Genomic DNA, 27,148 nt, shown 5'->3' with positions numbered 1-27,148 from the left:
CTCCGGAACAGTGGTACCAGCAGAGGAACTGCAGAAATGTCTCCCAGCAGCTCACTGCCACATCTCCTGGGGTGAAAGGCTAGAGGAACATCTCCAGCTCAGGCTTTATGTGGGAGAAGGACACCCAGGCTCGTCAGACTGCAGCTCAAGCCTGGTCTTACCAGCTGATGGGTCTCCGGAGGCTGGAGCCCACTACGCAGATCTCAAGCCTATAGCCCAAACCCCTGCTTAATCGACTCACCTCCTAGGCATGGCGGGAAGCCCAAGCCGAACACAGCACCGATATCTCCCTCCACGGGGTTGCTGAGGATCCCCTCCTGCAGGCACATGGCCGCCTCGTTCACAAACCTCGTCACCAAGCGCATCTGGATGTCCTCGTCAGTACAGCTGCAAGAAAGAGGCTGTAAGGGCCGGCCAGGTAACACCGCGGCTGGACAGAGGAGCATGTGAAGCCAGCACAGAGATGGGGACACAGTGAGGCCTGAGGCAGGGGACAGAACAGTTTCTCATGGAGACTGTCCCCACGAGGACAGCACTCAGCTCTGTGACATGTCCTGAAACAGGCACCAAAAACAGTCAAGGCTCCATCAGCCCAGATGGGAACCGCTCCAGGAGAGGTTGCAATGCCAGGTGGTACAACAGCTGCAGTGCCAGGAAGGTCGTGGAAGGGGCTGCACCAATCCGCCCACTCCAGCAAGCCCCAGCGCAGGAAAGCTGTTGCCAAGGTGCCCAAGCAAACGCGGAGTAATTCAGGGCTGCCCCATTCCTGCCAGCACAGATTCCCAGAGCCCACAGCCCCCACATGCCAGCTGGGAACAGCCAAATGCCACCTGGAGTGACTCCGTGTCCTCTGCAGCCGGGTGACAGCAGCCCAGGCCACCGCTCCGTGTGCAGCTACTTACACTTCAGGTCTGGCTGGCACTTTGAACTGCGCCAAGATCTCATCCATGCCAGAATTCACGCTCCTGTTCTTCACCCCTTCCTGGTAAACGTAAAAGCCCTTCCCTGCCTTGCGACCTGCCGGGGATAAAGAGAGATTGTCACCTGCTGCCACGTGTCCTGTCTGCTTGTAACACCTTCGCCTCTGATCTTCTCGTGTCTCCTGCTCCTGTTAGCATGAGCAGATCCTCCTGGCGCAGGCAGCATCTCTGCGCTCCAGGGTGAGCCTGTTTGCTGCCTCGCCAAGAACGCAGAAGGGGGCCCATGTCCAGCTGACGCCTTGGCAAGACGTTGCGGCTGTGCCAGGCCCTAACGCCGTCACACAGGCCAGAGGACAGTCAAATAACACTGTTGTTTCTGTGGCTACAGCAGCAAAAAGACATAGTTCTTGGGAGCAAGGGACAGAGGTTGCAAGATCTCCTGAGTAACCCTCACTGCCAGGGTCTGGTCATTGGAGGGTGGGAGTAAACACGGTCCAAGTGTAGGTCACAGAATCACAGAATCATTTTGGTTGGAAAAGACCCTCAAGATCATCGAGTCCAACCATTCCCCCACCCCTGGCACTGCCCCATGTCCTGAGAACCTCATCTCCGCCTGTCCAACCCCTCCAGGGATGGTGACTCCAGCACTGCCCTGGGCAGCCTGTTCCAATGCCCCACAGCCCTTTGGGGAAGAAATTGTTCCCCACATCCAACCTCAACCTCCCCTGGCGCAACTTGAGGCCGTTTCCTCTGGTCCTGGCGCTTGCTCCTGGGGAGCAGAGCCCGACCCCCCCTGGCTCCAAGCTCCTTTCAGGCAGTTCAGAGATCAGAAGGTCTCCCCTCAGCTCCTGTTCTCCAGCTGAACCCCCAGCTCCCTCAGCCGCTCCCATCACACTTGTGCTCCAGCCCCTCACCAGCTCCGTTCCCTTCTCTCAACTCGCTCCAGCACCTCAAGGCCTTTCTTGGCGTGAGGGGCCCAGAACTGCCCCAGGATTGGAGGTTTGGCCTCCTCAGTGCAGGTCCCACTGATGACACCGCTCTGTCCTGGCATGCTCAGCAGCACAGCCACCTCCTGCCACCCAGTGCCACCAAGGCACAGCTTCTGCCAGGCAGACGGAGCCACTTCCCAGGGCTGTTCTCTGTTCTCACCTGAGGCAGGAGAGGCTGGGGGATGCTGGTTCTGTTCCTTGAACAAAGGGAAACCCATTAGATGGAAACAACCCAGCATCTCACCTAAGAAGCCTTTCTGCACCATGAGCTTGAACAACTCGATGTTGCCTCCTCCGAAGCGCTCGCCAAAGGCCTTGCCAAGGTCCTCGGCCACGTGCGTGGCCACGTCCACACCCACCTCGTCGATCAGCGTGGCAGCGCCAACGGGAAAGCCAAAAGCCGTGGAGATGGCATCTACTTTCTTTGGGTCAATGCCCTCCTGCAGGAATGGAAGGGGAAGCAATAGTAGCTCTGGGTGAGGGTCCTGGAAACCCAGAAAGCCTCCACTTATCTCAGGCCACGGGCTGCGATCAGCCCCGCTAGCTGTTTGATTACAGATCGGAGCTGTGTCATCGTGCTCACACCGCTCCTGACCCTCCCCTGGTGCTGTGCAGGGAGGAAAGAGCCTCCTCGGTGCCTGTGTCAGGTCTCATCAGAGTGCAGCTCAGCCCGGAGCAGGCTGGGGACAACCACGAGCACGGGGGTGGTCACCACCTCCCTCCCGGCCAGGGCCGCGCTCAGCCCGGTCGGGGAAGCAGCAGAGTTTACACAGCTGTTTGGCAGATGCTGGGTAGCCAAGGGGATACGCACCTGAAGAACTCGGACCACTTCGGCCAGCATCGGCCCCAGGCACCGGGTGGTGTAGAAGCCAGGCCCGTCCTAGGGGAGAGGAGAGCGGCAGGGGGCGGGTGAGCACAACCTGCAGCACAAGGACCGCGCTTCACAGCCCGACTGCAGCTCAGGCGCCGACTCGCCGGGCAGACACGGAACTCCGTTTCTAACAGTACATCATCAACTGCTACAATAGTTTTTTATTCTTTGAAGAACTCCCTCTCTGGAGGTTCCCACCAGTGTTGCTATCTACGTGGTGCCTGGCAGCCCCAAGCAGGCTGCACGAGACCCCTCACTTCACCAACGGGCTGACAAGGCAAAGGGCGCTCAGCACCAGGGAAATGGGCGTAAAGTGGTTGTTTCACCTCTGGTATCGCTGACAAAGTCAGGAAGCAACACATTAGCCGAAACTGCCATTCAGGGAAGCCTCTGATGCGGGGATGAGGGTTAGAGAAGCAGCACTGTATCTCTGCTAGCCTTTAGTGATGCCTTGAGCACTTTTAGACAAGCTGGCTCTGCCAGCACCACAGGAGAGACCTCCTCAGCACTGCTGGCAACCTTACGGATCGGTGAAAAAAGCAATCCAAAAACACACTCAAACTGCCCCAAGCCTACTGGCTAAACCTCCTGGAGAGCTGAAATGGCATTGCTGACGCTTCCTACGCAGAGCACGAGGCCAGTTGCATTTGGAGGGCCGTGTGTTCCACAGCCGCCAGCCTCACAAACCGCTCAACACCCGCGGCGTTTCTGAGGCTCTGCTGCCCCTGCCCACAGATCCCAGTGGTTTGCTCTCACCCGCTGCCTCGCTGCGCTCAGCCCCCTCCCTCTGCTCAGTACAGCTCTTTCCCTGCACTCGCAGGTATAATCGCCCCCTCTCACACAAGATTTACATCCAGAAAGAGGAGGGTTACTGCTCACTGACCCTCTGTCCCTGCAGCCAGCCAGGGAGCAGGGGTGGTGATAGTCCTGCCCCGACCGCTCTGGCTCAGGTGCCACCACTGACTGCAGCCCCTGGGAGCTGTGTGGGGCAGGACTGCGGCTCCTGCGCTGGCTCAGACTGCTCCTGCACCTTCTGGCCTTCCACGGCTGCTCCAGAGGACACTTGAGGGATCGCCTGAGCACCTGCCTTCTTCTAACCACCACTTTTACTTCTCAGCATGAGGAGCTAATGTCAGTGTATTCACAATCCATGTTTCAGCCCCGCTCCAGTGTACACGCCTGCCCTTCTATTTATTTATTGAGCTGGGACGCTCATATTTTGTGCAGCAGCCCCTCACCTTCACCACGATGACGACCTTGCCCTGTTTGAGGCCAACAGCAACAGCAGAAGCAGCCGTGTCCTGGGATGTTTTGTCTGTGGTGATGATTTCCAGCAGCTGCATTTTGTCAACAGGGGAGAAGTAGTGCATGCCGATCACCTGGGCAGAAGTAAGAGCTCAGGGTTAAGCAGAGTTGAGCCAGACTTTGGCTCCCAGAGTGATCTGCTGGGCAAGCCAAGCGCCCAGCCGCAGAGGGCAGCGCTGCCCAGCTCCCCTGGCCGTTCCCGGGGACATCGCGCACACCCCGCAGCTCTCGCCCAGCCAGGATTTAGGTACAACGCTCACAGGACCGAAAGCGCTGCTCAGCTCCCTCTGTACTTGTTAACAGTCTGGCAGTAAAACCAGTCTGAGAGTCTCAGCCACGCTCGGGCCCCAGGAAAACACCAGGCGCTGCGTGACGTGCAGGCAGCGGCTGAGCCGGCCGGGCAGCCACACGCCGCATGGTGCTTCTTCGGGGCTTTGAGAGCAGAACTGCAGTCACAGGTGTTGGGCAGAGTCCCCGTGTTCTGCTTGTGAATATTTTGTTTCTTTTTTTGGTGATGAAGTGAATTTAAAGACAAGAAGGCATGTTTCCAGACACTAATTACAGAGGGAAGTGCAGCCTTCCTCTGGGAACAGCACTTGAGTGAGATTATTCGGCTGCGTGCCTCGCTTTTCTTAACACGACCGTGTAATCAGCATGTCACCTTCATGCCTCCTGGAAGCTACACTTGGCACTAAGATCTGTATAAGTCAGAGGCACCTTGCAGGAGAGCTGCAGACTGCAAACCTAATTAAAGAAAATACACTAATTAGTTAACTGATTTCCTATTAGTTTCCCCATAAAGAGCCATTACACAGGCAATTTATACAGCAAGGGGATGTTATCTGCAAGTCTGAACAAATAAGACTCAGTTTGCGCTTCCGATGCAACTGAGGTTCAACAGCAAACCAGGACGACGGTGACAAAGGTCACAGGATCCTCTGGTGGTGGGGACATGTGCTGCCACTCTATGGGCGTTAGAACAGAATATTTCAGTTGGAAGGGACCTACAACGATCATCTGGCCCAGCTTTGCAGATGTCCATGCAACTGCTGCAGGAAAACAAGCGGCAGAGGCAACGCTGCCTCGGACAGGCCCGACCCTTGCAGGGGTTTGGGGAACCAGCCCAGGGTACCTTTGCTTCTGCGTCTGTGTAACACCTTCCAGCTGAGCTCCAGAGCTTCCCCTCCTCCCGCCCAGGCTGCTGCTGCCTTCCCGTCCCACCCATTTTAGAGGGAGATGGGATCATCTCGATCCTCTTGCAGGAGAACTGCTGGCTCTTTGCTGCGTTTTCTGCAGCCCCAGGTAGGCAAAGCAGATTCCCCACATGAGGGGGAAACATTTCCCTGTTTTTATATCAAAGCTGCCCTGGACTGATGCTCAGCCCTCAGGAGGTGACACAGACCCCTCGTGCCACTTCGGAGGCTGCAGTGTCCTGTCTGGTGTCCCACAGCGCCTGTGTCAGACACCTGGCGGGGATCGCAGGTGCCCTCGGCAGTCACAGCAATGAAAACCAGCGCAGCCGGTTCCTCCCACTCCAGCGCACTCCCACCTCCGCCGGTGTCCCCACCAGGCACATCCACAGGTGGGCTGCTCCCCACAGAGCTGGGTTTCATACAATCACAGAATCGTTTTGGTTGGAAGAGACCTTCAAGATCATCGAGTCCAACCGTTACCCACTCCTGGCACTAAACCATGTCCCTAAGAACCTCATCTACGCACCTTTTAAACCCCTCCAGGGATGGCGACTCCACCACTGCCCTAGGCAGCCTGTTCCAATACCTGACAGCCCTTTCCTGGAAGAATTTTTTCCTAATATCCAATCTCAACCTCCCCTGGTGCAACTTGAGGCCATTTCCTCTTGTCCTATCACTTGCTACTTGGAAGAACAGACCAACCTCCTCCATGCTACAACCTCCTTTCAGGTAGTTGTAGAAGCAATAAGGTCTCCCTTCAGCCTCCTTTTCTCATCCTCCTTTCTCCTTTACCACTCGGCTGCGCTTGCCTGGGCCGAGGGGTGAGGATGCAGCTCCTCCACATGCTATTTAGACTTCAAACAGAAGGACGCAGACATCCCCTGCTCCAAACCTCTGCCACAAGCTGCTGAGTTGTGCTTGGTATCCTGCTCACATGGATGGTTTGGAGCCAGAGAGAAAACCCAGCACCCCGTCAGGAGCTGATCCCACGGCTGGCCAAGGCTTCGGCATCTCTGAGTTCAGCTTCCAGCCACCAGCTTCTCTTCCCTTTTTGCTGCTGGGTGTCTTCTCCCCAAGAAGCCATTTTCCCACCATGACAAGTCACTCTTATGTCTAATTGCTTTATCAAAGTGACTGAAGTCTTCTTGGTTGGAATTGTCTCAGTTTGAGTCCTTCCACAGCTCCTCTGCCCCCATGTGCACTAATGTTCCCTGAAGTGTGTTGGCCGCCCTGCTGCGCCCGGCCTCACCAGCGTCCCACCTGGGCTGTCTGCCTTCACCCCTCCTACCTGGAGCTTTGTTCAAAGCTCACCCTGAGGTTGAGCTGTTTTGTGTTCTGAGGAGGAAGCAGAAGATCCCAGTGCTCACCTACAGCAAAGCCTTTGAATCACAGAATCATTTCGGTTGGAAAAGACCCTCAAGATCATCGAGTCCAACCATTCCCCCACCCCTGGCACTGCCCCATGTCCCTGAGAACCTCATCTCCGTCTGTCCAACCCCTCCAGGGATGGTGACTCCAGCACTGCCCTGGGCAGCCTGTTCCAATGCCCCACAGCCCTTTGGGGAAGAAATTGTTCCCCACATCCAACCTCAACCTCCCCTGGCGCAACTTGAGGCCGTTTCCTCTGCTCCTGGCGCTTGTTCCTGGGGAGCAGAGCCCGACCCCCCCTGGCTCCAAGCTCCTTTCAGGCAGGTCAGAGATCAGAAGGTCTCCCCTCAGCTCCTGTTCTCCAGCTGAACCCCCAGCTCCCTCAGCCGCTCCCATCACACTTGTGCTCCAGCCCCTCACCAGCTCCGTTCCCTTCTCTCAACTCGCTCCAGCACCTCAAGGCCTTTCTTGGCGTGAGAGGCCCAGAACTGCCCCCAGGATTCGAGGTTTGCCACCAGCTCAGGGCAGACTCACTGCAGACACACGGCACTGGGCACTCACCTTCTCTGGCCTCTTGCTAACGGCAGCGATCTGGTTGATGGGGAGGGCAGATGTGTTACTGGCGAAGATACAGTGCGGAGGGATCACCTGTGGCGGGGGTGGAAGAGACAATGTAAACGCACAGGCTCCGGAGTGTGATGTGCAGCAAGAACCAGCACCTGGTAACCCTGAAGAACAAGGCAAAGCTGGTTTTCTCTGTCAAGACAGACAGCATGAGAAACTAATCCTAAAGCAGCAGCCCAAGCCAGCCAGATCTGACATCCCTGAATGCTCCCCAGGTCTGCAGTATTAGAATCACAGAATAGTTTGGGTTGGAAGGGATCTTCAAAGGTCACCTAGTCCATTAGTTTTTAAAGCCCCCTCGTTTCTGCCAGACCATTGCAACATCAACTTTAGAAAGGTGTACAGACCAGCTCCTCTACCATACAGTTATTTCCCCAAGTGTGCTCTTGAACAGAGCAGTGGCAGCAAGGTAGACAGTTAAGTAAAGGAGTACAAGTTGTGGAGATACCAAAAGACATTACTGACAGATCAATGTGCTCAGACACATGGCATTTTTTTTGAGCTGCTCCCAGGAGTCAGGGAATGTCAGAACTGCCCCGTTCAGCCAAGAACTACTGACTCCTTATTGCACAGTGAATATCCCCAGTGAATACAAAGGCTGTCCTTGATACTCACCCACGTACTGACAGAAATAACTTGCACCAAGCACCAAACAGCAGCACAAAGGAGACGTGGCAAGCCCAGCAGGACAGGACACCCTGAGTCCCCACCATATAGGGGCCACAGCTGGCACATGCTGCTCAGAACTGATACTCACGGCCTCCACCTCCTTCAGCACTTTGTGTTTGATGTTAATGTCCTCGAACACAGCCTCGATCACCATGTCTGCCTTCTCAAAGCCCTTGTAGTCCAGCTGGCCCGTCAGGTTGCTGAGAATGGAGTCTCTCTCAAACGACGTCAGACTCTTCTTCTTCACCTTGCCATTCAGCCTGGGGGAGGACAGCTCTATCACAGCCCTGGGGACAGCCCAGGCTGCACCACAACGCCAAGGGCATCCCTCCCTCCTGGAGCCGGGACCCAAACACATCTCCAGTCCAGCAGCACTGTCACTGCCTGCTGGCCCCTCCTTCTGTCCAGCAAAAGGAGAGCCGGGCTCACACAGCTTAGCTGGTGCCTTAGTCTGAAGGTCAGCCCTGACATTCCAGATGACACACAGCTGAGCACTGTGACTGCTGAGCCAGGAGCACAGGGTACAGAAATCCAGCTTTTCAGAGGTCTGACCCCACGCCTCCCCTGAAACAGGCCTCTAGGCAGCCAGGATTACTCCCTCCCCACTTAGATGTAGCTTTTAGATGTAGCAGCTAAAAGCTAAAGCAATCGTCTGTTAGGTCATCTACCTACCTAAGGAGCTAAGGCTGAATACACTGGGCCTATTTCGTAGCAATATCCCAGCACACTGCATAAGGCAACCTTAAAAGAAAGCATTTCTGTGACATCTGATGGTAGACGGAACAGAGGTGTCAGGAGTTCCTGACTGCCTGAAAGCAGAGGAGTATTTTGACTAAAGGCAGCCCCATCCCGTCCCGAGCAAACTCCTTTTAGCTCACGTACCCCTTGAAGACCTGTTGATGTCCTCTATCCAAGCCCTTCTGTGCTGTGTCCTTCAGAATGGTCTTCAGTCCCTTATCCACGGAAACCTGGGCAATGCCAGCTCCCATGAGCCCAGCTCCCAGCACCGCCAGCGTCCTGCACAGAAAGGGACAGGGGGGACACATATGAAGCTAGAAATAGCTGGATTCCCATTGTTACCAAACTCACACAGATCCTCTCCACCCAAGCACTGTTTTTAGTGAGGTCACGCAAGAAGATTTCACTTGTGAGTGAGACCTCCAAACCACAGAGGATTAGCCGTGTGGAGGCTGGAAATGTCTCTGCTTTGCAGGACTCTAGGCCACTTGTCCCAAAAACCTTTTAGTAGAAGTTCTCCAATTGCTACTTCAGGCATCCCACACTCAGACTTACTTGACCTCTCGTTGAGGTGTTCCAAACTTGTTCTTCTTGCAGCGCACCTGCCCGTGGTAAAGTCCAATCAGCGCCTTGGACTCCTTTGTCATGGCAAGTTGGCCGAAGCTCTGGAAGGAAGGGAAGAGGGAAGCAGAGAGTTTGGCATTTATCAGCTGTCTCACTTCCAGCATGCACACATCAAAACACGGCAAGGGGAGAGCGAGCCCCCCCAGGCAACCGCCCAGCCCAGTAACCTGCTCAGAAAAGGACGGACAGGGCACTGTATCTTCTGCAGAGAGGCACGTTCTGAGCTAAACACAGCCTAGTTTGCACCACTGCCTCCCATACAGGCTGCTGGAAAGCTGTAGGAAACCACTTGTTCAATGTCCTTTCTCATAAATGATATCAGAGAACCCCAGCCTGGCTGGGTGTCAGGGCCTCTGCAGATCCCCAGCCCAGCGCTGCTCACGCAGGGTCACCAGAGCAGATCACACAGGTCGGTCCAGGGGGTTTGAATGTCTCAGAGAAGGAGACTCCACAGCCGCTCTGGGCAGCCTGGGCCAGGCTCTGGCACCTCCCAGCAAAGAAGTTTCTCCTCGTGTTCACATGGACCCTCCTGTGTCTCAGTATGTGCCCGTTGCCCCTCACCCTGGCGTTGGGCACCACTGAACAGAGTCTGCTCCATCCTCTGACACCCACCCTGAGATATTGATCCCATTGATCAGATCCCTCTCAGCTTCTCTTCTCCAGCTCAACAGCCCCAGCTCTCTCAGTGTCTCCTCGTCACAAAGATGCTCCAGACCCCTCAGCATCTTCGTGTCCCTCCCTGGACTCTCTCCAGTGATTCCTGGTCCTTCCTGAACTGGGGAGCCCAGCACTGGCCCCAGTAACTCCAGACGGGGCCTCCCCCGGGCAGAGCAGAGGGGGAGGATTCACCTCCCTGCCCTACTGCCCACACTCTTCCTCACACAGCCCCGGCACCGGTGGCCTCTTGGCCACACGGGTGATCTAAAGCATCTGAAAGCACGTGTCCCTCTGACACTCGTGTCTCCCCCACGTGCACCCTGCGCTACCCGCGGCCACAGCCCCAGTGGTGCTGGGAGAAAGGGCCCTGTGCTCAGACTGGGAGAAAAACCCTGAAACTGATCAGTTCTCACTGGGAGAAAAAACCTTGGAATAGACCAGTTCTCCCCAACAGCAGCGGCCTGATACCACAGGGTGTTTCAAAACAATGGACCCACTGAGGCCATTGCTGCCGTGATTCTGGTTTTGAGGTCATCCAGATTGGTCACTAACGGCGGCACAAAAACACGGTCTTTTGATGTATCCCCACAAGAAAAAGTCGCAGGGTGTAACATCTGGGGATTTTGGGGGCCAAGAGTGTAGCGCCAAGTTTTGGGGTTCCGTGCGACCTATCCAGATCGGGTCCATCTTTCTGAAACGCCCTGTATTTTTGGAGGATCATGGACAGGCAACGAAATCCAAGGGCTGCATAACCTCCCAGGGCTCAGCATGAAACAGGAAAGTAGTCAGGAAGACAGAAGACAGCATAAAGCAACAGAAAACCAATGTTTTCTGAGCCAAGTCAGCTAAGGAAAGCTCCCAATGCAATGCAGTTCAGAGCAGGCTGTACCTTTTTTCACCATCACCCTGTGAGTCGGAGGACTGCTAAAATATCAGAAACACAAAGCCTGGAAGAGAATCTGCAAGTCTCCTATTTAGGGGAAAGAGGGAGGCATGAAAAAAAGACATGACACTGACACTTATTATTCTTTAGAAGCTTCTGGGAAGATCTCCATCCTGCTGCTGTTCTCAGGGAAAAAAAAAGAAACAAACAAAAAAAAGAAACATTCATTCTTTTCAGTAAGGAACAAGTCTCCCAAGCCTTTTATTCAGCACCAGAGCAAACGTGGCTGGAATGTGTAACCAGAACAGCCGGGGCACACCCGGGAGGTCACTGTTAAGGTAGGAGGGAGACAGCTACATGTAGAGCAGGACTCTGTCACCAGAAGAGAAACAAAGGAGCTACTAACCCGGCAGGACAGACGGCGGGAGGTGACAGACAGCAGCGTGAGAAGCTGGTGGGAGTTACTGAGTACCGTGGGGACGGATGGATTTCAGCAGCCGTTAAGGGGCAGAGACGTGAGAGATGACCCAGCCACAGAGATAACCAGATGGGAAGGTTGTGGGTGTTCTTGCTGTGGGCAGCCAGGATTACCTACCTCCCCAGTGTCGGAAACCCCAAACTTGAGTACAGATGTGCAAAACTGCGACCAGTGAGGAAAAACTAATTAGAAGCAGCTTGTTTATCAGGGCAGAGAAAAAGGCAGAGAAAGGGAGGGATGAAGATGGCTGAGGATGAACAAGCACAGGAAAACAAAGACTCTGTGTGTGTGCAGAATAAAAGGGTCACGCAGAAGCGAGCGGCTGGTGAGTGCGCTCGCCTGCTCCAGCCCTGGACCTGCACACCACAGCCCGTCCTACCTCCACACTCAACGCTGTTCCTGCTTTCCTGAGCATGTCACCAGCAAACCTCAAGCAGGACTGGACGGCACGTAGGACACAAGGTCCTGGTCAGACAGGGCCCTGTGGCCAGTTAAGTGACAGATGGAACACCTACAGCCAGCTACTCAACAGGGGGTGTGTGTAAATGTGCACTTATCGCCGCACACGAGCTTCAGTTCTGAGCAGCCAACCAGGAGGAACAGCACCGATCACTGGCCATGTCTGCGGGCGGTTTGTGTCACCAGTAAGGGCACCAGCTGGCCGTGTGTGTGCGCCGCGTGTGTATGAACACACGTGTGTGTGTGTGTGAGAACACACGTGTGTGCACCCACACCTCTGCAGCACCTGCTCACCTCAGCACGGGCTGGATGTGCCACAGGGAGAAGCAGCGAGCAGAACAAGAGGTGAAGTCTGCCGGGCTTTTAAAGTGCAAAAGACTTGACTACCCTTAACGGTCGTTACTGGTGCTAAACCCAACCCATGTGCCAGGAACATCCAGAACTGAAGGGAAAGGAAGGATGAACCAGAGGCTTGTTTCACAGGATCACAGAACCACTGAAGAGGTGACGCTGGGGGAGACCTGTGGAGATTGTCTTGCCCCACCTCGTCGCACCAACTGGAGCAGGTGCCTTTGGACGGCTCCCGGTTGGGATTTGAGTAGCACCACATAGGGTGACTTCACAGCCTCTCCGGGCGACCCATCCCAGCACTCAATCACCTTCACAGTGAAAGAGTTTGTTTGCATATTTAAGTGGAATTTCCCATTTCAGTTTGTGCCCATTATCTCTTATTCTGCCACCGGATCCCACCGAGAAGAGTGTAGCTGTGCAGCAGTAAGCTGCTTCCTACCAGGTATTTATCACTGATAAAGCTTTCTCTTCGCTAGTCCCAGGTCTCCCACGCTCTCATGCGTCAGACACCCCAGTCCCTTCAATCACCCTCGCGGCCCTTCGCTGGCCTCTCTCAGTCACAGGGTCATTGCTTCCCAGGGGCAGCACTGGGCATTTTACTTTGCTAAACTTCATAAAGTTCCCGTCTGCCCAGTTCTCCAGCCTCCAAGGTCCCCCCTGAATGGCCAGTACAAGCCAGTATGCTGACTGGAGTGGCTACTAAATGGGTAAGTTTGACCAAGGGATAAGGAGAGAGGAGTCCTGTTCTGGGTGAGAAACCACTACTGAAAAAGAACACCTAATTTTCAGAAACACCCAAAATTATCGAAGGGTGGAAAAGCACCAGCACAAAGTATCTGGACTAGAAAAGACGACAAACAGCAAAACAGGAGTAATGGAGAATCAACACCCTGAACAAAGATGATGGTGAAAAATGGTGACAGAGTAAACAGAAAACTGGTAAAAATGGAAGTTAATTCTTGAAGGAAATCACTTGTTTGCACCAAATTGCCTGGAAACAATGACGAGACTGAGAGTATTGCGCCCACACCTCCAGGTTATCTGTCCCATGTGACAATCAGAAAAAAAAAAAAAAGAAAAAACCCAACAAAAACAGAACAGTGCTCAGACACACAGAGAAATCAAAGTCCTGTTATGTGAAACCTAGATCAGTGAACTCCGCCTGGTTATTCCCCACTCAAAAAGGTAACGCAGACAGAGAAAAGGCAGACACTGTTTTCACAGATGAAGAATCCTGACAAACAGACCCACAGCTCAGTGACCAGTCCCAGGGCTCTCGTCTCCTTACCTGGGATTCGGTGAGGTATCCAGCGTCACGCCCCTGATCCAGACCAGTCTTCACAACCTAGTCAAAGAGGAGCAACAAAGACAGGCAGCTGTCAAGTCACGTCTGCCAACAGCTCCGCTTTACTGAGATTTCTTGTTTAGCTACATCTCTTGTTTTCACCAAGGACCCCTCCCCAATATTCAAGGCATGCTTCAGGCTCTCTGGGTCCTGTCCATGCTCTTCAAAGCAGAGCGATGGATCGCCTTGTCCCTCTGACACCGAACAGCTATGATGGCAAGGAGTTTTCTGTCAGGTTAATTTTTACATGTACTGTGTGGTTTCAGGAACTGTTTTCAGTCGGGCTGTGCTCCTGTCATGTCACTGCTCTCACAGTCAGAGGGGGCATTCACCAGTTTTAAAGAAGTCTTGGCAACAACTTAAATTGTGAAAAGTCATTTTAAAATAAGGATTCAACCGTGGACAGTGTCTGTAAATAATACAATGTCTGTACAACTCGGGGGACTAACTTTTAAAGTACTGTGGGGTCAGTGCTACAAAAACAGCAATTTATATTTTCCTGGCTTCAAAGAGGTTAACCCAACATTTTAGAGACTGTATGGGAAACCCGGAAAAACTGCAGCTGAGTTTCATGGACAAAGTATTCCAGCTAAGCCTTTCCTCGACCGGGATTCTTGATCTTCCCCTTACTGGTACCAGTACCACACAAATTAATCATATTTTGGGAAGCTATTCTGAATTTTACTGTGCATGCTCGGTACACCACACCACTTGCACTCATCAAGACTGATAATCTATGAAGATCAGGATGTACGGCTCGACTTGGAGGAAGGAACCACCTTCCCTCTGGCTGTTGCCGCCTCATTCCACAGATCCACCTTCACTGTAGCTTTTTGGGCCTCGCAGTGGGAGTTACCTCAATGATCTTTAGTGGAGCAGGGTATAGTCCTTTGGTTTGCTTCTGAACTTTGCTCTCCACTGTCTTGTAGACTTGCCGCCTTACAAATGGAAGAGCCATGGCATAGTCTGTTATCTCTGCAAGAGGGGAAAAAACACGTCTTAGCACAGTGCTATATGCAACAGCCTGTCTTTAAATGATTAACCGGAAAGATAGAGCAGAAGTCTGAATATTGCATATCTGCAATAGCAACATGCACCTGAAACTTGGCCACAGGTAGCACGGTCTGCTCAGAAGCCTCAGACAAGTCTAATTTAGGGCTAAAGTATCCTCCAAATCCAGGCAGTGACAGCCTGAGCTCTGTGGAGTAGAACTCATGCAGAGATGTCATCGTTTTGGGGCTCTGCTAACTGCATAAAGGTGCTGCTGAAGAGGATTAGTGCAGAGCAGATACATGTGCCTCTTCCCGCTTGATTACACAAGCTTGGTACAGAACTTGCTACTAAAACCGGGTGGATAGTCCTCTGGAGGCAGCTGCTGCTCTGTCCCTGGGCCTGGCTCCCTCCTCCTGCGCTCGAAGAGCCACCACGTGCAGCTCTGGTAAAGCCACCTGAAGCTCAGATCTGCAGAGCAATGTTTTCTCTACCAAACCACCTGGCTCCAGAGACCATTGCAACGTGGAATAACTTTGGTTTGAAAATGGAATTAAGCAGGAGTATGAACACATCCCTGAGAAGTAAAGCTGGATTATACTGACCACAGTCCTTCGGGATTTGGCTGAGATGTCCCCAGACTTACTCTGCATTAGCCCTTTGGATCTTTTGGCAGACACTGTCCTGTTGGCAAGTCCTCTGGCAAAGTCAATTGCCACCTCCTCCAGGTACTCGATGGTTCGTGCTTCTGGAGTCTTCATGCCTGGCCCTGGGAACAAACGAGGAGTCTTGAGCAGCAGAAGTTATCACTGATGGATGAGGATGCAGGAAAGCAAGCATGGGACAGCAACGTGATGTTCCTTGGAACTGCTACCACTCTATTGCTCCCTGGCTGTTTAACTTTTCCTGATCATGAACTAGGATGGAAAGGCTCAACAGGGAACTCTAAGAAGGCCCCAAGGCATTTAATACCCAGGGCGTTACACAGAAATGCCCAAACGCCAGCTTCCAGCGGGAGCAGGCAGCAGCACGCCACTCCAACAGCAACGCTGCTTCACAGAACGGCTTTGGTTGGAAGGGAACATGGGAGGCCACCTGGTCTGACCCGCTGCTCAAAGCAGGACCGAGCTCACGGTTAAATCCAGCTCTGGGATTAGACCAGGTTGCTCAGGGCCATGTTCTGGCAGTCTCTGAACACCTCCAAGGACGGAGGTCCCATCACCTCTCTGGAACCCTGTTTCAGCATCAGACCATCTTTTTGCAAATTGTGCCATTATTTCCTCAACCTTTTATTTTGCATAATTGCAGACACTCCTGTATTTCAACAGAACGTACAGAGTTCTCCCTCGTCTCCCTCTTGTTGCACCTCTCCTTACACAGTACGCTAAGTCTGCACGATAACGTTGTACCAACACTGTTGCTATTAAACACACAGACAACAGTTACGAAGCAACATGTCCCTGAAAACTACCTGTACTGGAGCTGATGTGCAATGGAACCTCAGCCTTTGAGCTCAGGTGTGGGAAATCCCTCACTTGCTTTAGCTACAGCCACACACAGTCACACCCGGCCTAACTTAAAGCTCTCCCACAACTAGTCATAGAATCATTTCGGTTGGAAAAGACCCTCAAGATCATTGAGTTCAACCATAACCCACCCCGGCACGGCCCCATGTCCTGAGAACCTCATGTCCGTCTGTCCAACCCCTCCAGGGATGGTGACTCCAGCACTGCCCTGGGCAGCCTGTTCCAATGCCCCACAGCCCTTTGGGGAAGAAATTGTTCCCCACATCCAACCTCAACCTCCCCTGGCGCAACTTGAGGCCGTTTCCTCTGCTCCTGGCGCTTGTTCCTGGGGAGCAGAGCCCGACCCCCCTGGCTCCAAGCTCCTTTCAGGCAGGTCAGAGATCAGAAGGTCTCCCCTCAGCTCCTGTTCTCCAGCTGAACCCCCAGCTCCCTCAGCCGCTCCCATCACACTTGTGCTCCAGCCCCTTCCCCAGCTCCGTTCCCTTCTCTCAACATGCTCCAGCACCTCAAGGCCTTTCTTGGCATGCGGGGCCCAAAACTGACTCCACGATTCGAGGTGCACAAGCCACCACAAAACGAGTTTTAGCAGTCTCTGAGGGCAGGCTGCAAAATTTGCAAGCACAGGACTTGTGCCACCAGTACGGGAGGATGGAGCACAGGGCTGAAGAGGCAGTTGTGCAAAGTCGCTGGAGGCAAACAAAACAAGTCACTAATGAAGGAGCAATGCCCTGAGATTCTGCACAGGGCCACCAGCTGGAGGTGCAGCCTTGGGCTGTCTCTGAAGTAGCAGAACAGACCTGATGAGGTTACAGGGCATTACCCCTCATTATAAACTGCTCCAACCACCCCCAGACGCTGCACAGAGCCTTCGGAGCTAAGACACCACCAGAGCAGCCACCTCCTCCCTGACACAGGAGACAGTTAAAAACCAAACCAGAAGCCGCCTCCCCCTCTTCCACCGCCCGCTACTCTCTCCCTCCACCAAAAGCTGAGGTCTTCAACTTTAAGGTTTCAGCTCTCTTCTCATAAAATCTTGAGACCGTATGCTCAGCAGAGCCCAGATGCTGCTGCCTGCTGGAGGCTCTCTCAGCAAGAAGCCAATAAAGGAGAAGGTACATTTTGACCAGATCATGAAAGCTCACTGCGAGGAAACCTCCCTCACACCCTGCCGTATGTCAGAGCCAGTCTACAGGAAAACTGTCCAAACAAAACAACGTATTTCGTTTTACAGGCAGCTCAGAAAATTTAACCCAGAGCTGCTGCATAATCTACATTTCAGCAATGCCCAGTGGATTTTAGAGAATTTACTGGAAATCTGAGAGCATTTGGGATTTCTGAGCTCAAACCTTACCACTTTCCAAGTTCTCTTCCCAACACCTCAAGGCAACGTGCCTGAGACCTTCAGCTTTACTGACCTGATGTGCTACAAGATGCAAATACCCGATTTCTCCTTTCCATCAGCTTGGGTGTTCAACGCCAACAAGCGCTGGACTTTGATCCTACAGCTGAAGAAAAAAGCTGTTTATTTGTAAGTCTGAGCTATAAGAACTATTCAGGCAAGGTGAAACCCACACATGTGGGGCTGCTTTACTGCTGTTACCTCTCAATATTTTGTAGTGTCCTAACCTGGGAGCTCCAAGCTGTCGACTCACATCTGCTTCCTTGTATAAATGGCATATGCCAGAATTAGATCTGGGTGCAGCAGTAAACAGATCAAGAGAATGTCATAGAGCTCCCTACTGCAGGGAACTGATTGCACCCCATGAAGCTGCCTCCTGATTATGCCATCTCTCTCCTGCAAAGCTTCCTACAATCAGGTAAAGCATCACGCCAGTTAAAGCTGCTTTTGCCCAGATGTTGAGAACAAACACGAGAACACATAGCAGCCAGTGCGAGCAGGCTTTCTGCTATGTGAATGAACAAGGAATGCCTCTAATGCTCGCATACGATTTGGTTTTTTGTGCACCTCCTACGTGCTTGTCTGGTTTGAGCTAGGATTCCAAACGACTCTTCAGAAAGTTCAGGTTTCCTCCGAGCAAGCCAAGTGCCATCATTAGTATAAAACGCCACATTTGCTGGCTCTTACAAGCCAATTCACATTTAACTATAAAGTGGTAACGTTTACTCAGCCCATTTTAACTCAAGCCCACGCACTACTGACAATTTTATAAGCGAGAACACAGCTGAGGACATCTCATCCAGCATGTGAGGCAGAATGCACCCACAGCCTTCCCCTGTGCTTCGCAGGGTGGGCAGGGGCACATTTTCATTGATTTTATTTCCTTCAACCTCAGGAGCTCAGGGCCACCAGAGTACTCTGGCCACGCTCTGCCTGTGCAGCAGCACCAGCTGGCACGGCCGTTTCCATCCTAACTCCGGGCTGCAGCTCATCAGACCTTTCCAAGGAGGCTGTGGAGGGTTTGCCCCTCCATTTAGTCACCTTCCAAGAAAGCCTCCCTAGTGACAGAGCAGCAGGAGCAAGAAATTATTCACTAGCCCATTCAGCACTTGGAAGTGCAGTTTGGTCTGCAGTTTGCAAGGCATTTCTGCATCCAACTTGCAGCCCATTGGCAACTCAGAGCACACGGCTGTGGGGGTTGGCTCCTTCTCAAGATCTTGTCACGGAGATTAACATCTGCAGGCTGCATAAATGTACGCATTGGTCATCTATTCTCCTTTCATTATGGGCTGCAATCTGTCCCTCTGACATGATAAATGAGGAATGCAGGTTCTTATCTGTATAATTAGCTTCTGCAGGCCTGCCCTCTGTGCTAACCTTTCCCTGCTCACTCAGCCTGAGCAGGAGCCTGACATTTCAAGCTCCCCGTGCACATGATTCTAAGGTGGGAATGGAGGTTGCACTGCAGAGCACGGTTAAGGACTTTGCAGTCCATATGCTCTACCCACACGAAACTGACGGCTGCATCAACGGCTTCCCTACTCATTTCAGTGAGGTGGAGAGGTTACGTGACAGGCAGCAGACCAAGGAACTGAGAGGCATCATGTCTGACCTAGCGGGTCCACCAGCTGGTCCACCAGACCCATCTTCTTTGCTCTGTCAGCGCGGATGTTCCTCCCAGTCAGCATCATATCGAAGGCAGAAGGAATTCCCACCTGGAAGGGCAGAAAGGGGATTTCAGATTGGGAGCACGTGATGCAGCAGAAGGGGCTCTTGAGTGACATTTTTCCTTTTCCTTACCATCTTGGGCAGCCTCTGAGTGCCCCCCGCCCCTGGCAGGAGACCCAGTAACACTTCAGGTGTTCCCAAGATTGTTTTCTTGTCCTTTGTTGCTATTCTGTAGTGACAGGCGATGGCAACCTTAAAAAAAACAAAGAGAAAACTAAAGCTTTCCCTGTGAAAAGCCACAGAAGAACTGGGCAGCCACCACAAAGGTCTCCTCTACACCCTGCCTCGACTTCCTCCCAAACCCAACCCGAGTCTCCAGTTCAACCGCCCCAGCTCGCTCTGTGCTCACTGACGGCTTCTTCCAGCACGAGAAGCGCACACAGGCAGGTGACAGCAAGCACCTGTGACGTGAACATGACCCTGCCAACCTGAGCTAAGCTATTTTAAAATCTCATCTAGACCACCAAGGGTGAAATTCATTCACTGCCCTCAGAGGATGGTCTCATATGCAGGTCAGCCCGGATATTTGGCTAATCACCAGATCACCAAGTCCAGATCTGCCACCACAGTGCTTGTAAAAAGCTGCAATTGCTTGAGAAATCAGTATGCAACTGAAGACTCCACTGCCACAAGGTTATTCAGTTTCAGTAACAACTTTGCCCCAGGAATTACCACTTTTTGAGTTTACAAAATCCTAAATGAAGATTACGAATCAAATCCTGTACCCAGGTGAAGTGGTGAGCGACAGAGCACATAGGCCAGGGTGGAGCCTGGCCAGGTTCCCCACACTCATCCCTCTCGCAACAACCTTCAAAAGAAGAGAAGTTGCTGGGATACAAGACTCAGTTCATCTGAAAAGCAGCAATTTCCAGTGTGGACTCTGCCAGCAGTGTTTACCCAGATCCAACGCCTGCTGGAAACAGCCGGTTTTCCCTGGGACGCTCTCATCTAAATATCAGCCTGGCCTACAGATTCATAGTTGATGAGCTCTCTTTCAACAGAAGCACACAAATGAGCATGGCAGAGCCTTGGAGCACAACCAAGCCATTAACTTGCCACAGACTCATTTGAATGGATGTAATGAACGCACGGCAGGTCTCAAATCCCTCTCGCAGTACGTGAGTGTCCTGCAGGCATCGTTTGGATCGAGACCCAGAGCTATCAATTCCCACTCCTGTTTGTCAGACCCGGAATCGTTCAATACCTCCAGTCCTCCTCCCAGGCAGGAGCCACTGATGGCAGCAACCACGGGCTTTGGAGACTGCTCAATTTTTTCAAGCATCTTCTGTCCTTCCTGAGAGAGCTGAGTCACTTCCTGAGCACTCTTGCAGGCTTCAATCATGCTGCAGTGAGGCAGAAAGGCTGGTCAGGACTGGAAAAGCACTGAGAAGACAGCAGTAAAACGGACAGTGCTGCGAGAATTTTGTTCCCCTTTTCCCACAAAGCTCCAGTGACTGACAGACAGGAGCTATTTAGTGCCTCAGTCTCAGATTAACAGGTGACGCGGGCAGACTGCTAAGTGCAGCGGGTAGGTCTGACCATGGGCTGCGCCTGCAGGAACTGAATGAGTGTCCTTGTGTGGGAGCCGTGGAATCCTTTGGGGAGAGAGGAAGGGTCAGAGGGAACCTCAAAGCCCTTGCCAGGACGGGCGGAGGGGAGAGCCCGGGATCACTTTTTCAAGGAGCAGATGGCCAGCGCTCTGATGTTGCACTCTGCCAATTAGCAACTCCCTGCGCCAATTATTCTCACAGAGATCAGCAGCGTTCGCCAGGCAGGCGAAATTCAGGGGGCTCGTAGTGTTGAGCCCAGCAGACAGCTCTTAAACACAGTTTGTCCTTTCGCTCTGTTTACCAGCTCTGGCTACTGCCTCCTCCCCACCACAACATAGACCAAGTCCCTGCCCCTGAATAAAGCCAGCCAAAAAGGTTAAAAGGTTTTGAATTTGTAATTTGCCTTCTTTCCTCAGAGCTTTCTGGCTTTAAATGTCTTTAAACAACTCTTCTGTCCTGCCTGATGCCAGGACTAGGAGCCAATGGTGCTCAAAATCCCAGTGAGAGCACCCACATGGGTCACCCCACACCCTGTGAGAATGACCCACGCTGCAGAGCCAAGCCCTGGCCAAGAAGGGGCCAGGCTGGCAGGCTGCCGGCACTCAGACCCAGCTTAAACCCAGGCCTGCATGTCAATGATCTGCTCTTGGCATGTCCCAGACCAAAGGACAACGCTCACCCCGGCGCCAGGGTTTTCTTGGCTGCGCCCCAGCACGCAGGAAGGAGCGACCAAGTGTTACAGCCAAACGAGCTGTGCTCCTCTTTATCAAGGTCCCAACTTCATCTAAGCAAATCTGGCATCCTGTGCACACAGATTTCATACCCAGCCTCTGCCTCACCCCTGGGGAGATGTCAGTGACAAACTTCTTGGACTTCACAGCACACCAGACCACAGGCCCTGGATGCTGGACTTCAGGGAAAGCTCCGGCCATGTAACTTCCGAGGCCCCAGACTTACTCGATATCTGCTCCAGCAATGAAAGAGCCTGGCTTTGAAGAGATGAGGACGGCACTTTTGACAGCTTCGTTGGCCCAGATCTCATTCATTACATCGGTAAACTCTGCGTTCAGCTGTCTGGATAGAGTGTTCACCTGAAGGCAGCAAATAAACATTGTAAACAGGGAGCCCAGCAGACAGTGAAGTTTAACTTCTAAGTAAGTACTGGAATCAATCATCAGAAAACCTGCACACAAGGCAGACTGACAACAAAAAGCCAAAGCCAAGAGTAGGTCTAAATAGATTTTCCAAGCCAGGAGGAGCAGCAGTTCTACAGCCTTTTGAGATTTGCCCTCTGAAAAGTAAAGGACTAGATTATCCGGGACTTGGTCCAACAGTCAGGCCATTGCTTGGCACAATTATAACGCTTTGGGGGCGCTCAAATTGAGCCCAGATTTGCTATAAAAGTGAGTTCATCTTGTGTGATAATACAGAAAAAAAAAAAAAAAGCCTCCAAGATTAAGCCCTGCAGCAGGTCATCAAGTAATCTGGTATTAAGAAGTTCCTCCCTAACCTCACCAACAGTGGGTGCGTGACCTCACAGATTTTATGAGCTTCCAAGTTGGTTTTTTTTTTTCTATGTAACAGAAACTTTCCTTGACCATCTTGAATCCAAGAACTCAATAAGATTTAGCAGTATCTCATGCCAGTGAGAGAGACAAGCTAGCTTAGCACATACAAAATATTTCCCTGAGGCAATTTCAGACATCTCATTAAATGCTCATTTTCCTACTTCAGCTTTGAAAGGTTGCAGGTTAGGCAAGTTCTTAGTCTTAAGTCAGAATTTTCAATGTACAAGTGCACAACTGCTCTTGCTGCCATTTCCACCAATTTGCCTATTAACCATATGGCAGTACCTTTGAATTCGGTGTGTTGAAGCGTACAACAGCGACGTCCCCTTTGATGTCATAGCTAACGTGGGTTCTGGCTGGAAACAAACCGAAACATGTTATCAGCTTCTGCTCCGTGGGTTTTGAGACAGACAATGAACTCGCAGAGAAAAGCTTTACACTTACTCTGAAGAGCAGGGGAGGTGGAGATGTTACGGCAAGCATAACCTGATGAAAAGATGGCACAGGTGTTAAAGGAATTCTCAGTAGTCTCAGCTTAACTCTATCAATGCATCCTCCCCTCTCCCCTCACCTGCCGACTAAAGTGTCTCAGAAACCCCCGCGTACGAGCCGGCTCCTGCTCTCACAGCCTGACCTGTGTCACCACCAGAGCTCAGCAGACCCCGCACTGCCGAGGTGACCTTCACAGCACAGATTCCACACCGCGGCTTCCACCGCCAGCAATGCCAAACTGGGGGCAAAACCAACCCAAAGCCTTCCTCCCGAAGCGCTGCAGTGGGCGGCACAGGCTGTTCCGCCTTTAGCACGCAGGGTCCAGCGCTTCTTCGCGCACTAAGCCACAGACCTTGCTGCGCTTTGCAGAGTTTCAAGCCTGCGAGTTAACTTCTCTGCCATCCGAACACAACCGCCCTAGAATATTTCTGTAAAAACACACTCGTGCCAGGGAATGGTGCTGCCCCAAGAATTAGATTTTCAGGTATACAGCTGGGGAGCCTCAAAAACAGCACACAAGAGATTTATTTGCACGCCCACCTATCACCAGAATACTTGATCCATCTCCACTAATTACACATGGAAGCACCAAGACAAACCTGTCTTGTTTCAAAGCGCTCTGAGAACTCAGCCCACGGTATGAATGAGTTCTGTCCACAAGTGAAATGCCGCTTTTCTGACTCCTAAATCCCAGATCTCCTTTTTCCGCTGAGAAATTACACTTGGCCTGATGATTTCTCGCAACACAAATCTCAGTTCTGTTCAGGTGACCTTGATGTTGACTGAAAGGATCCTTCAATACAGATCCCAGCAGGCAGAAAGCAGCAACCCCAGGACAGAGAGCACAAGCCCAAACCCTTGTCCTGCCCCTCACCCCGAGGTGTTTCCCCTCCCGTCCCTGGGCTCAGGGGCTGCACTTTGCTCCTCTCTGCACCTTCACCGGGTGCTGGCAGCAGGGACTGACCTTTGCTCTCCATTCCCCAAGCGCGGGATACACCGTGCGACGCTGTGGGGATGGAAATTCGGTGTCAGCCTGTCCCAGCAAACAGGTTTGCATCTGCCTGCGTGTGTCATGTGCCCACAATACCATTTCATAAACAAAGAGCGAACTGGTTTCCACTCCAAAGCTACTTTAAAGTATTTCTGGACTAAGACAATACCCAGATTGTGATTGCTGCAGCCAACATTAATCTCCCTAAATTTTTTGTGCACTCAAGTCGGTACTTCTGGAACTAAGCGCCAGTGCTCATTTCGCACAAAACTGAGCATGGTCTGACAGCAACTCTGCTGACAGCTGCTCCGCAGCAGAACAGATGCACTTTTAATGGCAGTATTCTAACTCAATAAATGCCACACAGTACTGTTACATTTTTTTTTCCCAAGGACTGAACTACCTTACCGAATTCATTCCCCACAGCCCCGCGCTGCTGTACACGGTGAGGCGCAGCGGGGAGAACAACACCAAACTAATCCCAGCTGCAAGGCAAGTGACGACGAGTTCCCCGCACACCCTCAGCCAGGGCTGGAGCACTGACTAGGCAGTAAAAACTACACCGCCTGCAAAGCGCACAAACTCAATTAAAAATAAAAAGGGGATGGGTTAATTAACTTTTTTCTCCATCTATCATCTAACACACTTCCCACTTTCACAGCAGCTCCCAACAGACTGCTTCCATGAAAACCTTACACCTTGAATCCCACTTTCAGTTCTAGCATAAAACATGAAGTAGGAATAAAAAAAAAAATCAAAGACACAACTGAATAAATCTCACTAGTTTTTAATACAAACTCTTTTGGGAAAGGTAATCTCACCAGACTAACAGCTGCTCCATATCTGAGTGAGGTTTCTTTAGCCTGACAGTATTTCATTTCAGAACCCAGAATACTTCTGGAAAACATATTCCACACCTAAAGCTAAAAGCACAGTTACTCAGTCACATCTGCTTTAGGCATCGGTTCATCCAGCAGCACAATGGTAACTCGCCAAGATGAGAGCCAGAAAAACCCTCCTGCAAAGCGCTGAAGGGAGCAGCAGCAGGACAGACAGACATCTCCACCGACCCACTGACACCCACTCGAGAATTAAAAGCCTGGAACATCGATTCCACTTTCACCACTTCAGTCACTCCAACTAAAAGACTGTCTAGAGACAGAGACACCGGCACTTCAGAGAGCTGTTCTCAGGACTCCGCTGAGAACAGCCCTTTCACACCGCCCAGCCGGGACCTGTTTCCTCCCACTGTCTCTTTTCCCATGATTTCCTCGGCTGCTTCCCTGCCCAGCGCTTTCCCTGCCCACTCACCCGGCCGCGGCGCGGCCCTTGCAGTGGGAACGGCATCCATGGAGAGCCGGGCAGGAAACCTGGCAGCCCTGGTGTGAGCCCGGCAGCAGCAGAGCAAGCCAGCGCGGCTCGAGACGGCCGATGGCACAGAGCACCCAGCTGCCCGACGGGAAACTCTGGAGAAGCCGAGCTGTGCTGTGCCCTCCAGGAACCCGCTGGCACCCGGCGTGTGGCTCAGCAGGTAGGGCCGGCTCCAGCTCCCATCTCTGCTCGCCTGCTGCCTCCTTTGGCCAGCCCTGGAGAGGTTTGCAGCCAATTTAACAAATGCTCTGTTAGGGCAGAACAGCGCTATTAATTACGGTGAGTGATAGGAGACGCAGAGCAACTCCAGGATGGTTTGTGATGAAGAATGTTGCCCGTTATAACCAAGGACAGCCCTCGCTGGCGCTGCCGCAGCCCTGCTCGCTGTCATTACCACAGCCCTGCTCCCGGAGACACCGGCTCACAGACTCGGTCCCACACCACACCTGAGACAGTGTTTAAATAAAACACTGCCAGATTTCGGCTCGACATCAATACCAGACTCTGATGCCCTTCAAGGTGCAAAACTAAAAACTGTTTTCCCCTGAGCCCTGCCTGGCCCTTCAGCCCTCCCAGGGGCACCTGGTGGCACTTGCTTTGGTACCTCTGCGTGGAGGCACCACGGATGAGCCGGAGAGCACCAGGGCCCTGCCGGTCGGCACATCGCGAGGGAGCCTTGGTCAGTGGCTGCAGACACTTGCAGACCAAATAAAGACTGACTCTGAGCATCTGGAGATGCAAACATGCCTGGGGACATTCTCCCTCGCCACGCGGGGACACGGGGACACCCCCATCCCACAGACACACCTGCGTGCCTGGAAGATGGCCCTGGGATCCAGACGGACAAGGACACGGGGACATCCCCCCCCAGGCACACACAGACATAAGGACACAAGGACATCCTCTCCCTGCGGATGAGCTCAGGTGCCGAGGACAGTCCTGCTGCTGGGTCTGTCCCCCGTGCAGGGTCACAGGGACCCCCCGGGCTGTACGGATCCCCCACACGTGCTGGGACATGGGGACCGTGGCCGGGCACATGGAGGGCAGGTGCCTCGGGGACCTGGGGGGAGCAACCCCCGTGGGGGCGCACACACCCACCCCCCGTGGGGGCACACACACCTGTGGGGGCGCGCACACGCACACACCCCGCGGGGGCACACACACACCTCCGTGGGGAGACACGCACCCCCCGTGGGGGAACACGCACACACACACACGCGCACGCGCGCACACACACACACACACACACACACCCGTGGGGGCACAGACCCTGCCCGGGGGGTGGGGACGTGACAGGGACCCCCTGCGCGATCCACGGGCTGTGGGGACAACAGCCCCCACGGACGCTCCCACGCACACTCGCGGGGGCACTCGCAGGACACCCCACGGCAGCGCCCCCGCCCCGCAGCTGCCCCGGGACCTGGGGGACCCTTCCCCGGTACCGCCCCGCTCCCACAGCCCCGTGACACCGCCCACCCCCCGGGGCCACCTTCACGCGTGGGCACAGCGGCCGCTGCCCCTCGCAGCCCCCGCGGTGTCCCCCTCACTGACACCTCGCCCCCCAGCCCCCGCAGTGTCCCCCCGGTGACAGCCCGGCTCCCCCTCCCCAGCCCCCTAGCGCCCGGGACACGCTCCCGCGAGGATCCCGCAGCCCGCCCGGGGCCGCAGCCCCGTGCCCCGCGGCGGGGCCGCGCTCACCGGCGGGCGGGGCCCGGCGGGCCGGCCCGTACTTGGCGGCCGCCGTGAAGCGCCCCAGGCTGCCGATCGCGCGCACCGCGGCCGCCATCTTAGCTGCGCGCGAGGTCGAATGAGGGAGAGGCCGCCCGCGGGCCCGGCCACGCGGGTCCCCTCCTGCCCCGCCCCGCCCACGGCTGCCCGCGGCGCTGCCTGTCCGCTCCGCCGCTGCCGGCTCCAGCCTCTCCTCGCTGCTCTCTGCTCGCCACGGGAGCTCGGATGTTTTTGGTCCATACCGAGCGGTAGCAGCGGGCGAGGGAGCAGGAGAGCGCCAGCAGGGGTTGAGGGACGGGCGGCGTCCCTCAGGCGAACTGTGGGGCAGCCC

The 27,148-nt window shown here is 53.5% G+C and overlaps 1 protein-coding gene across 1 annotated transcript in view; it reads right to left on the bottom strand.

The window, feature by feature from the left end:
• The window catches only part of HADHA (hydroxyacyl-CoA dehydrogenase trifunctional multienzyme complex subunit alpha), a 28,210-nt gene extending 1,301 nt beyond the window's left edge, over positions 1 to 26,909 (bottom strand). The window contains exons 1-19 of the mRNA XM_065631171.1: positions 26,788 to 26,909; positions 22,680 to 22,721; positions 22,521 to 22,591; positions 21,625 to 21,758; positions 20,322 to 20,460; positions 19,190 to 19,309; positions 19,002 to 19,104; positions 15,111 to 15,233; positions 14,331 to 14,449; positions 13,418 to 13,474; positions 9,233 to 9,342; positions 8,822 to 8,956; positions 8,028 to 8,199; positions 7,208 to 7,294; positions 4,019 to 4,159; positions 2,721 to 2,789; positions 2,154 to 2,349; positions 903 to 1,017; positions 242 to 387 (exon numbers count right to left, since the gene is read on the bottom strand). Of these exons, the coding sequence (XP_065487243.1) occupies positions 242 to 387; positions 903 to 1,017; positions 2,154 to 2,349; positions 2,721 to 2,789; positions 4,019 to 4,159; positions 7,208 to 7,294; positions 8,028 to 8,199; positions 8,822 to 8,956; positions 9,233 to 9,342; positions 13,418 to 13,474; positions 14,331 to 14,449; positions 15,111 to 15,233; positions 19,002 to 19,104; positions 19,190 to 19,309; positions 20,322 to 20,460; positions 21,625 to 21,758; positions 22,521 to 22,591; positions 22,680 to 22,721; positions 26,788 to 26,875 (2,167 nt within the window). The 5' untranslated portion in view covers positions 26,876 to 26,909. The remainder of the gene's footprint in view (positions 1 to 241; positions 388 to 902; positions 1,018 to 2,153; positions 2,350 to 2,720; positions 2,790 to 4,018; positions 4,160 to 7,207; positions 7,295 to 8,027; positions 8,200 to 8,821; positions 8,957 to 9,232; positions 9,343 to 13,417; positions 13,475 to 14,330; positions 14,450 to 15,110; positions 15,234 to 19,001; positions 19,105 to 19,189; positions 19,310 to 20,321; positions 20,461 to 21,624; positions 21,759 to 22,520; positions 22,592 to 22,679; positions 22,722 to 26,787) is intronic.
• Between the last annotated feature and the right edge of the window lie 239 nt (positions 26,910 to 27,148).

This window comes from Caloenas nicobarica, chromosome 3 (genome assembly GCF_036013445.1).
Source record: "Caloenas nicobarica isolate bCalNic1 chromosome 3, bCalNic1.hap1, whole genome shotgun sequence".
NCBI lineage: Eukaryota > Metazoa > Chordata > Aves > Columbiformes > Columbidae > Caloenas > Caloenas nicobarica.
The sequence above is the reverse complement of the archived record's forward strand: the minus strand, read 5'-3'. Positions and strand labels throughout refer to the sequence as shown.